Raw genomic sequence first — 12,356 nt, 5'->3', positions numbered from 1 at the left:
TAAACCCCAGTTCCAGGGGCCAGCATACCGCTAGCTGTTAGCATAAACCCCAGTTCCAGGGGCCAGCATACCGCTAGCTGTTAGCATAAACCCCAGTTCCAGGGGCCAGCATACCGCTAGCTGTTAGCATAAACCCCAGTTCCAGGGGCCAGCATACCGCTAGCTGTTAGCATAAACCCCAGTTCCAGGGGCCAGCATACCGCTAGCTGTTAGCATAAACCCCAGTTCCAAGAGGCCAGCATACCGCTAGCTGTTAGCATAAACCCCAGTTCCCAGGGGCCAGCATACAGCTAGCTGTTAGCATAAACCCCAGTTCCAGAGGCCAGCATACAGCTAGCTGTTAGCATAAACCCCAGTTCCAGGGGCCAGCATACCGCTAGCTGTTAGCATAAACCCCAGTTCCAGGGGCCAGCATACCGCTAGCTGTTAGCATAAACCCCAGTTCCAGGGGCCAGCATACCGCTAGCTGTTAGCATAAACCCCAGTTCCAGGGGCCAGCATACCGCTAGCTGTTAGCATAAACCCCAGTTCCAGGGGCCAGCATACCGCTAGCTGTTAGCATAAACCCCAGTTCCATGGTCAGCATACCGCTAGCTGTTAGCATAAACCCCAGTTCCAGGGGCCAGCATACCGCTAGCTGTTAGCATAAACCCCAGTTCCAGGGGCCAGCATACAGCTAGCTGTTAGCATAAACCCCAGTTCCAGGGGCCAGCATACCGCTAGCTGTTAGCATAAACCCCAGTTCCATGGTCAGCATACCGCTAGCTGTTAGCATAAACCCCAGTTCCAGGGGCCAGCATACCGCTAGCTGTTAGCATAAACCCCAGTTCCAGAGGCCAGCATACCGCTAGCTGTTAGCATAAACCCCAGTTCCAGGGGCCAGCATACCGCTAGCTGTTAGCATAAACCCCAGTTCCAGGGGCCAGCATACCGCTAGCTGTTAGCATAAACCCAGTTCCAGGGGCCAGCATACCGCTAGCTGTTAGCATAAACCCCAGTTCCAGGGGCCAGCATACCGCTAGCTGTTAGCATAAACCCCAGTTCCAGGGGCCAGCATACCGCTAGCTGTTAGCATAAACCCCAGTTCCAGGGGCCAGCATACAGCTAGCTGTTAGCATAAACCCCAGTTCCAGGGGCCAGCATACCGCTAGCTGTTAGCATAAACCCCAGTTCCAGGGGCCAGCATACCGCTAGCTGTTAGCATAAACCCCAGTTCCAGGGGCCAGCATACCGCTAGCTGTTAGCATAAACCCCAGTTCCAGGGGCCAGCATACAGCTAGCTGTTAGCATAAACCCCAGTTCCAGGGGCCAGCATACCGCTAGCTGTTAGCATAAACCCCAGTTCCAGGGGCCAGCATACCGCTAGCTGTTAGCATAAACCCCAGTTCCAGGGGCCAGCATACCGCTAGCTGTTAGCATAAACCCAGTTCCAGGGGCCAGCATACAGCTAGCTGTTAGCATAAACCCCAGTTCCAGGGGCCAGCATACAGCTAGCTGTTAGCATAAACCCCAGTTCCAGGGGCCAGCATACAGCTAGCTGTTAGCATAAACCCCAGTTCCAGGGGCCAGCATACAGCTAGCTGTTAGCATAAACCCCAGTTCCAGGGGCCAGCATACCGCTAGCTGTTAGCATAAACCCCAGTTCCAGAGGCCAGCATACCGCTAGCTGTTAGCATAAACCCCAGTTCCAGGGGCCAGCATACCGCTAGCTGTTAGCATAAACCCCAGTTCCAGGGGCCAGCATACCGCTAGCTGTTAGCATAAACCCCAGTTCCAGGGGCCAGCATACCGCTAGCTGTTAGCATAAACCCCAGTTCCAGGGGCCAGCATACCGCTAGCTGTTAGCATAAACCCCAGTTCCAGGGGCCAGCATACCGCTAGCTGTTAGCATAAACCCCAGTTCCAGGGGCCAGCATACCGCTAGTTGTTAGCATAAACCCCAGTTCCAAGAGGCCAGCATACCGCTAGCTGTTAGCATAAACCCCAGTTCCCAGGGGCCAGCATACAGCTAGCTGTTAGCATAAACCCCAGTTCCAGAGGCCAGCATACAGCTAGCCGTTAGCATAAACCCCAGTTCCAGAGGCCAGCATACCGCTAGCTGTTAGCATAAACCCCAGTTCCAGGGGCCAGCATACCGCTAGCTGTTAGCATAAACCCCAGTTCCAGGGGCCAGCATACCGCTAGCTGTTAGCATAAACCCCAGTTCCAGGGGCCAGCATACCGCTAGCTGTTAGCATAAACCCCAGTTCCAGGGGCCAGCATACCGCTAGCTGTTAGCATAAACCCCAGTTCCAGGGGCCAGCATACCGCTAGCTGTTAGCATAAACCCCAGTTCCAAGAGGCCAGCATACCGCTAGCTGTTAGCATAAACCCCAGTTCCAGGGGCCAGCATACAGCTAGCTGTTAGCATAAACCCCAGTTCCAGAGGCCAGCATACAGCTAGCTGTTAGCATAAACCCCAGTTCCAGGGGCCAGCATACCGCTAGCTGTTAGCATAAACCCCAGTTCCAGGGGCCAGCATACCGCTAGCTGTTAGCATAAACCCCAGTTCCAGGGGCAGCATACCGCTAGCTGTTAGCATAAACCCCAGTTCCAGGGGCCAGCATACCGCTAGCTGTTAGCATAAACCCCAGTTCCAGGGGCCAGCATACCGCTAGCTGTTAGCATAAACCCCAGTTCCAGGGGCCAGCATACCGCTAGCTGTTAGCATAAACCCCAGTTCCAGGGGCCAGCATACCGCTAGCTGTTAGCATAAACCCCAGTTCCAGGGGCCAGCATACCGCTAGCTGTTAGCATAAACCCCAGTTCCATTGGTCAGCATACCGCTAGCTGTTAGCATAAACCCCAGTTCCAGGGGCCAGCATACCGCTAGCTGTTAGCATAAACCCCAGTTCCAGAGGCCAGCATACCGCTAGCTGTTAGCATAAACCCCAGTTCCAGGGGCCAGCATACCGCTAGCTGTTAGCATAAACCCCAGTTCCAGGGGCCAGCATACCGCTAGCTGTTAGCATAAACCCCAGTTCCAGGGGCCAGCATACCGCTAGCTGTTAGCATAAACCCCAGTTCCAGGGGCCAGCATACCGCTAGCTGTTAGCATAAACCCCAGTTCCAGGGGCCAGCATACCGCTAGCTGTTAGCATAAACCCCAGTTCCAGGGGCCAGCATACAGCTAGCTGTTAGCATAAACCCCAGTTCCAGGGGCCAGCATACCGCTAGCTGTTAGCATAAACCCCAGTTCCAGGGGCCAGCATACCGCTAGCTGTTAGCATAAACCCCAGTTCCAGGGGCCAGCATACCGCTAGCTGTTAGCATAAACCCCAGTTCCAGGGGCCAGCATACAGCTAGCTGTTAGCATAAACCCCAGTTCCAGGGGCCAGCATACCGCTAGCTGTTAGCATAAACCCCAGTTCCAGGGGCCAGCATACCGCTAGCTGTTAGCATAAACCCCAGTTCCAGGGGCCAGCATACCGCTAGCTGTTAGCATAAACCCCAGTTCCAGGGGCCAGCATACAGCTAGCTGTTAGCATAAACCCCAGTTCCAGGGGCCAGCATACAGCTAGCTGTTAGCATAAACCCCAGTTCCAGGGGCCAGCATACAGCTAGCTGTTAGCATAAACCCAGTTCCAGGGGCCAGCATACAGCTAGCTGTTAGCATAAACCCCAGTTCCAGGGGCCAGCATACCGCTAGCTGTTAGCATAAACCCCAGTTCCAGGGGCCAGCATACCGCTAGCTGTTAGCATAAACCCCAGTTCCAGGGGCCAGCATACCGCTAGCTGTTAGCATAAACCCCAGTTCCAGGGGCCAGCATACAGCTAGCTGTTAGCATAAACCCCAGTTCCAGGGGCCAGCATACCGCTAGCTGTTAGCATAAACCCCAGTTCCAGGGGCCAGCATACCGCTAGCTGTTAGCATAAACCCCAGTTCCAGGGGCCAGCATACCGCTAGCTGTTAGCATAAACCCCAGTTCCAGGGGCCAGCATACAGCTAGCTGTTAGCATAAACCCCAGTTCCAGGGGCCAGCATACCGCTAGCTGTTAGCATAAACCCCAGTTCCAGGGGCCAGCATACCGCTAGCTGTTAGCATAAACCCCAGTTCCAGGGGCCAGCATACCGCTAGCTGTTAGCATAAACCCCAGTTCCAGGGGCCAGCATACAGCTAGCTGTTAGCATAAACCCCAGTTCCAGGGGCCAGCATACCGCTAGCTGTTAGCATAAACCCCAGTTCCAGGGGCCAGCATACCGCTAGCTGTTAGCATAAACCCCAGTTCCAGGGGCCAGCATACCGCTAGCTGTTAGCATAAACCCCAGTTCCAGGGGCCAGCATACCGCTAGCTGTTAGCATAAACCCCAGTTCCAGGGGCCAGCATACAGCTAGCTGTTAGCATAAACCCCAGTTCCAGGGGCCAGCATACCGCTAGCTGTTAGCATAAACCCCAGTTCCAGGGGCCAGCATACCGCTAGCTGTTAGCATAAACCCCAGTTCCAGGGGCCAGCATACCGCTAGCTGTTAGCATAAACCCCAGTTCCAGGGGCCAGCATACAGCTAGCTGTTAGCATAAACCCCAGTTCCAGGGGCCAGCATACAGCTAGCTGTTAGCATAAACCCCAGTTCCAGGGGCCAGCATACAGCTAGCTGTTAGCATAAACCCCAGTTCCAGGGGCCAGCATACAGCTAGCTGTTAGCATAAACCCCAGTTCCAGGGGCCAGCATACCGCTAGCTGTTAGCATAAACCCCAGTTCCAGGGGCCAGCATACCGCTAGCTGTTAGCATAAACCCCAGTTCCAGGGGCCAGCATACCGCTAGCTGTTAGCATAAACCCCAGTTCCAGGGGCCAGCATACAGCTAGCTGTTAGCATAAACCCCAGTTCCAGGGGCCAGCATACCGCTAGCTGTTAGCATAAACCCCAGTTCCAGGGGCCAGCATACCGCTAGCTGTTAGCATAAACCCCAGTTCCAGGGGCCAGCATACCGCTAGCTGTTAGCATAAACCCCAGTTCCAGGGGCCAGCATACAGCTAGCTGTTAGCATAAACCCCAGTTCCAGGGGCCAGCATACCGCTAGCTGTTAGCATAAACCCCAGTTCCAGGGGCCAGCATACCGCTAGCTGTTAGCATAAACCCCAGTTCCAGGGGCCAGCATACCGCTAGCTGTTAGCATAAACCCCAGTTCCAGGGGCCAGCATACAGCTAGCTGTTAGCATAAACCCCAGTTCCAGGGGCCAGCATACCGCTAGCTGTTAGCATAAACCCCAGTTCCAGGGGCCAGCATACCGCTAGCTGTTAGCATAAACCCCAGTTCCAGGGGCCAGCATACCGCTAGCTGTTAGCATAAACCCCAGTTCCAGGGGCCAGCATACAGCTAGCTGTTAGCATAAACCCCAGTTCCAGGGGCCAGCATACCGCTAGCTGTTAGCATAAACCCCAGTTCCAGGGGCCAGCATACCGCTAGCTGTTAGCATAAACCCCAGTTCCAGGGGCCAGCATACCGCTAGCTGTTAGCATAAACCCCAGTTCCAGGGGCCAGCATACAGCTAGCTGTTAGCATAAACCCCAGTTCCAGGGGCCAGCATACCGCTAGCTGTTAGCATAAACCCCAGTTCCAGGGGCCAGCATACCGCTAGCTGTTAGCATAAACCCCAGTTCCAGGGGCCAGCATACCGCTAGCTGTTAGCATAAACCCCAGTTCCAGGGGCCAGCATACAGCTAGCTGTTAGCATAAACCCCAGTTCCAGGGGCCAGCATACCGCTAGCTGTTAGCATAAACCCCAGTTCCAGGGGCCAGCATACCGCTAGCTGTTAGCATAAACCCAAGTTCCAGGGGCCAGCATACCGCTAGCTGTTAGCATAAACCCCAGTTCCAGGGGCCAGCATACCGCTAGCTGTTAGCATAAACCCCAGTTCCAGGGGCCAGCATACAGCTAGCTGTTAGCATAAACCCCAGTTCCAGGGGCCAGCATACCGCTAGCTGTTAGCATAAACCCCAGTTCCAGGGGCCAGCATACCGCTAGCTGTTAGCATAAACCCCAGTTCCAGGGGCCAGCATACCGCTAGCTGTTAGCATAAACCCCAGTTCCAGGGGCCAGCATACCGCTAGCTGTTAGCATAAACCCCAGTTCCAGGGGCCAGCATACAGCTAGCTGTTAGCATAAACCCCAGTTCCAGGGGCCAGCATACCGCTAGCTGTTAGCATAAACCCCAGTTCCAGGGGCCAGCATACCGCTAGCTGTTAGCATAAACCCCAGTTCCAGGGGCCAGCATACCGCTAGCTGTTAGCATAAACCCCAGTTCCAGGGGCCAGCATACAGCTAGCTGTTAGCATAAACCCCAGTTCCAGGGGCCAGCATACCGCTAGCTGTTAGCATAAACCCCAGTTCCAGGGGCCAGCATACCGCTAGCTGTTAGCATAAACCCAAGTTCCAGGGGCCAGCATACCGCTAGCTGTTAGCATAAACCCCAGTTCCAGGGGCCAGCATACCGCTAGCTGTTAGCATAAACCCCAGTTCCAGGGGCCAGCATACCGCTAGCTGTTAGCATAAACCCCAGTTCCAGGGTCGGTGTTCCGAAGGGTCGCTGTTCCGAAGGGCCGGTGTTCCGACGATATATTTTGGAGTCGGTGTTCCGACGATATATTTTTGGGTTGAACTCGGCAGTCTGCAGCTCTGAGGCTGCAGCCCTGCCTCAGGCTCTGCATGCTCTGAGGCTGCGCTGCAGCCCTGCCTCAGGCTCTGCATGCTCTGAGGCTGCAGCCCTGCCTCAGGCTCTGCATGCTCTGAGGCTGCGCTGCAGCCCTGCCTCAGGCTCTGCATGCTCTGAGGCTGCAGCCCTGCCTCAGGCTCTGCATGCTCTGAGGCTGCGCTGCAGCCCTGCCTCAGGCTCTGAGGCTGCGCTGCAGCCCTGCCTCAGGCTCTGAGGCTGCGCTGCAGCCCTGCCTCAGGCTCTGAGGCTGCGCTGCAGCCCTGCCTCAGGCTCTGCATGCTCTGAGGCTGCGCTGCAGCCCTGCCTCAGGCTCTGCATGCTCTGAGGCTGCGCTGCAGCCCTGCCTCAGGCTCTGCATGCTCTGAGGCTGCGCTGCAGCCCTGCCTCAGGCTCTGCATGCTCTGAGGCTGCGCTGCAGCCCTGCCTCAGGCTCTGCATGCTCTGAGGCTGCGCTGCAGCGCAGCCTCAGAGCCTGAGGCAGGGCTGCAGCGCAGCCTCAGAGCCTGAGGCAGGGCTGCAGCGCAGCCTCAGAGCCTGAGGCAGGGCTGCATGCTCTGAGGCTGCGCTGCAGCCCTGCCTCAGGCTCTGCCAGACCATTAACGTCCATTCGTTCCTTTTAATATTTGCGTCGTTAAGCCTATAGGCCTACTGTCTTGTATTGCGCGCACGAGCGAGCGAGCGAGAGAGAGAGAGAGAGAGAGAGAGAGAGAGAGAGAGAGAGAGAGAGAGAGAGAGCCCCACATACGCGCAAAATAGGACTGGAAAGTGGCTGTGGGTTACTCTCTCTCTCTCTCCCCCTCTCTCTCTCTCTCTCTCCCCCTCTCTCTCTCTCTCTCCCCCTCTCTCTCTCTCTCTCTCCCCCTCTCTCTCTCTTTTAAAAATGCAAATATTAAAAGGAACGAATGGACGTTTAAGGTCCTTAGACTCCGTATACACACTGGCCAATTAGCGACGCGATGTGTGCAGCACAGCAGCGAGCAACGGCCTCCGCCAAACTTTGGTCAACTCAACTGTCATTGCATCTCTGTATGTAGGGTGGTCTCAGGTAAAGTGGGTCATCAGGTAAAATGAGCCAGCTATAAGGTTTCTGCCTCCTAGACCTTTGAGTTTTAACAACTTTGGTCAACTCAACTGTCATTGCATCTCTGTATGTAGGGTGGTCTCAGGTAAAGTGGGCCATCAGGTAAAATGAGCCAGCTAAGGTTTCTGCCTCCTAGACCTTTGAGTTTTAACAGCCAATGCTGCACACATGTCTTGACACAGCTGTACTTGACATAAAACAGTTGATTTGATTGGTCTATTTTTTATGGTGGGAGGAGCAATGCCTCAAATCCAGACTGCCATTGGAGAACACTCGGTCAGTGTCCATGCAGACAAATATTACTTTTAAATGATTTGATAATCAATAAAAGTCTAATGTACATCTAAAATATTTTGAATACATATTCCGATGGCCTTTATTAGTCATAATGCAGATCTTTTGCTTAGCTAACTTATTGTCTCCACCAGGCCGAAGGCATGGGGAGAGAGTATGTTTTGCACTCCGTCCGTGTGTGTGTGTCCGTCCGTCCGTCCGTGTGTGTGTGTGTGTGTGTGTGTGTGTGTGTGTGTGTGTGTGTCCGCCTAAGAAGAAGTGGCACCCTTTTCATATTGGCCTATTATAGCGCCACCAGGAGGCCACAACCTGACCTGCCCTGGTGGAGACCTGTGCCCAGAGGGGCACTTTATCTAGTTTTGTCTGAAATGAAATATTTTGTTGTGGCTCAATTTACATGAATGTGTTAAACTAAAATGGGCCCCCATTTCATCTAACATGGGCCACCCATTGTATCTGTAATGAGCACCTCAATTGTAATTTCTGTTAAAAGAATCAACAATGAATTAACCTTTAACACGCATAACCCAGTGTGATCTTACATTATTAGTTATAATTAGTAAAACAATGAATAACATATAGCCATTACATTCATTAATAAAACAATGAACCCTGGATAGCCATACATGGAGAATACTGGATCATCACCTAGATCATATGGAGCCGTCCCGCAACTCTACATCTGACCTCAAACCCTTAGATCTCCATATATGGAGCTGACCTGTTCTGACAATCCATACGTTTATCCTTCCCCACCCATTCTTCCTCTCCGATGTCTCCCTTTTGACTGATACCTGTCCATTCAAATTCTAGACATATTTAGAATTTGCAGGGACTAGGCTCTGTGGGTTGACTCCTGTCCGGGCCCCTCCTACGTCTCACCAGGAGTACCTCCCAGCACCAGACACTTCATTCAGGAGTGATGGTCTTTTGAGCCGCAATGGTTCGGCAGGCTCCACCTGGGCAACGGTGGTACTGCAGGCTCCGCTTGCGGCTCAAAAGGCCTCATCGAAGGTTTTTGGGCTTCCTCCTCACGGAGGATGCAGGCTGGGGCGCCAACCCATACTGCTCCCGGGGTGCTCCCTGGGGCAGGCTGCTCCCTGGGGCGCTAACCCATACTGCTCCCGGGGTGCTCCCTGGGGCAGGCTGCTCCCTGGGGCGCTAACCCATACTGCTCCCGGGGTGCTCCCTGGGGCAGGCTGCTCCCGGGGTGCCGTCTACATTCTGGGGCGCCAACCCATACTGCTCCCGGGGTGCTCCCTGGGGCAGGCTGCTCCCTGGGGCGCCAACCCATACTGCTCCCGGGGTGCTCCCTGGGGCAGGCTGCTCCCGGGGCGCCGTCTACATTCCAACCCATACTGCTCCCGGGGCGCCGTCTACATTCCAACCCATACTGCTCCCGGGGCGCCGTCTACATTCCAACCCATACTGCTCCCGGGGTACCAACCCATACTGCTCCCGGGGTACCAACCCATACTGCTCCCGGGGTGCCGTCTACTGCTCCCGGGGCGCCAACCCATACTGCTCCCGGGGTGCCGTCTACTGCTCCCGGGGCGCCAACCCATACTGCTCCCGGGGTGCCGTCTACTGCTCCCGGGGCGCCAACCCATACTGCTCCCGGGGTGCCGTCTACTGCTCCCGGGGCGCCAACCCATACTGCTCCCGGGGTGCCGTCTACTGCTCCCGGGGTGCCAACCCATACTGCTCCCGGGGTGCCGTCTACTGCTCCCGGGGCGCCAACCCATACTGCTCCCGGGGTGCCGTCTACTGCTCCCGGGGCGCCAACCCATACTGCTCCCGGGGTGCCGTCTACTGCTCCCGGGGCGCCAACCCATACTGCTCCCGGGGTGCCGTCTACTGCTCCCGGGGCGCCAACCCATACTGCTCCCGGGGTGCCGTCTACATTCTGGCTAACAATGACTCTCAACAAGGACTGACTGGGGAACAAGACTAATATACACATGAGGGCTGATTACACATGAGGGGCGGCGTGGCTCAGGGGTAGAGTGGCTGGATGGTAGCCGCAAGGTTGCCAGTTTGAACCTGGGCTCCCTCAGAGTTAGTGTCGAAGTGTCCTTGAGCAAGACACTGAACCCCAATTGCTCCTGATGTGCTGGTTGATGCCTTGCATGGTGTATGTGTGTGTGAATGGGTGAATTGATGCACAATCTATGTAAAGCGCCTTGGATGAAGGCGCTATATAAATGCACCATTTACCATTTACCATTTATGAGAAACACCTGGAGAAGACAAGAACATAGAACCAAAACAACTAGAACACAACTAATAAGGGAAAATTAGCGAAATGTGTGGCAAATCTGCAAAAACAATGCTTACCACTAGCTTTCTTCACAGATGTGTTCATAAAGGTGTCTACAATTTACAATTTAGGCATTTAGCAGACGCTCTTAATCCAGAGCGATTTACATTAAGCAAGAACAAAAAGCATGGGAATACATCACATATGTAAAATGCATTTATCGCAAAACATGCATAAGCTAAGAACGTAACTAGAACATATCTATATAATGACACTATACATATAAACTATAACTAGAACATATCTATATAATGACACTATACATATAAACTATAACTAGAACATATCTATATAATGACACTATACATATAAACTATAACTAGAACATATCTATATAATGACACTATACATATAAACTATAACTAGAACATATCTATATAATGACACTATACATATAAACTATAACTAGAACATATCTATATAATGACACTATACATATAAACTATAACTAGAACATATCTATATAATGACACTATACATATAAACTATAACTAGAACATATCTATATAATGACACTATACATATAAACTATAACTAGAACATATCTATATAATGACACTATACATATAAACTATAACTAGAACATATCTATATAATGACACTATACATATAAACTATAACTAGAACATATCTATATAATGACACTATACATATAAACTATAACTAGAACATATCTATATAATGACACTATACATATAAACTATAACTAGAACATATCTATATAATGACACTATACATATAAACTATAACTAGAACATATCTATATAATGACACTATACATATAAACTATAACTAGAACATATCTATATAATGACACTATACATATAAACTATAACTAGAACATATCTATATAATGACACTATACATATAAACTATAACTAGAACATATCTATATAATGACACTATACATATAAACTATAACTAGAACATATCTATATAATGACACTATACATATAAACTATAACTAGAACATATCTATATAATGACACTATACATATAAACTATAACTAGAACATATCTATATAATGACACTATACATATAAACTATAACTAGAACATATCTATATAATGACACTATACATATAAACTATAACTAGAACATATCTATATAATGACACTATACATATAAACTATAACTAGAACATATCTATATAATGACACTATACATATAAACTATAACTAGAACATATCTATATAATGACACTATACATATAAACTATAACTAGAACATATCTATATAATGACACTATACATATAAACTATAACTAGAACATATCTATATAATGACACTATACATATAAACTATAACTAGAACATATCTATATAATGACACTATACATATAAACTATAACTAGAACATATCTATATAATGACACTATACATATAAACTATAACTAGAACATATCTATATAATGACACTATACATATAAACTATAACTAGAACATATCTATATAATGACACTATACATATAAACTATAACTAGAACATATCTATATAATGACACTATACATATAAACTATAACTAGAACATATCTATATAATGTCACTATACATATAAACTATAACTGTCTACAATCACATATACATTTGTTCCAACCCAACTACCTAAGGGAAACTTTGTGACAGCTGCTGAAAGTTGCCCAATTTTGCCCAAGGAGTGTTTTTGTGCAAAACTAATGCTTGGAATGGATTCAGCATCATGAAAACCCCCTAGTTTGACATGTCACATGCTACTTAAAGTATAATGACATTTTGGGTATTTTGCCTTATATTGGTTGTTTATGGTACCCCAACTTTCAGCAGCTGTCACAACGTTTCCCAGGAAGTTGGGTTGGAACAAATGTATATGTTATAGTAGCCACCTTTATGAACACATTTGTGCAGATTTGCCACACATTTCGCTAATTTTCTCTAACTAAACATAGATATACAACACCTAGACAAGCAAAGTCTGTGACTTCC

The 12,356-nt window shown here is 50.3% G+C and overlaps 1 protein-coding gene across 1 annotated transcript in view; it reads right to left on the bottom strand.

Moving 5' to 3' along the window:
- Positions 1-12,356, bottom strand: part of LOC306927428 (uncharacterized protein) — a 79,865-nt gene that overhangs the window by 46,128 nt on the left and 21,381 nt on the right. Inside the window, exons 8-10 of the mRNA XM_079507167.1 lie at positions 10,298-10,313; positions 9,776-10,010; positions 7,171-7,283 (exon numbers count right to left, since the gene is read on the bottom strand). Of these exons, the coding sequence (XP_079363293.1) occupies positions 7,171-7,283; positions 9,776-10,010; positions 10,298-10,313 (364 nt within the window). The remainder of the gene's footprint in view (positions 1-7,170; positions 7,284-9,775; positions 10,011-10,297; positions 10,314-12,356) is intronic.

This window comes from Electrona antarctica, assembly GCF_951216825.1.
Source record: "Electrona antarctica genome assembly, chromosome: 1".
Lineage (NCBI taxonomy): Eukaryota > Metazoa > Chordata > Actinopteri > Myctophiformes > Myctophidae > Electrona > Electrona antarctica.
The sequence above is the reverse complement of the archived record's forward strand: the minus strand, read 5'-3'. Positions and strand labels throughout refer to the sequence as shown.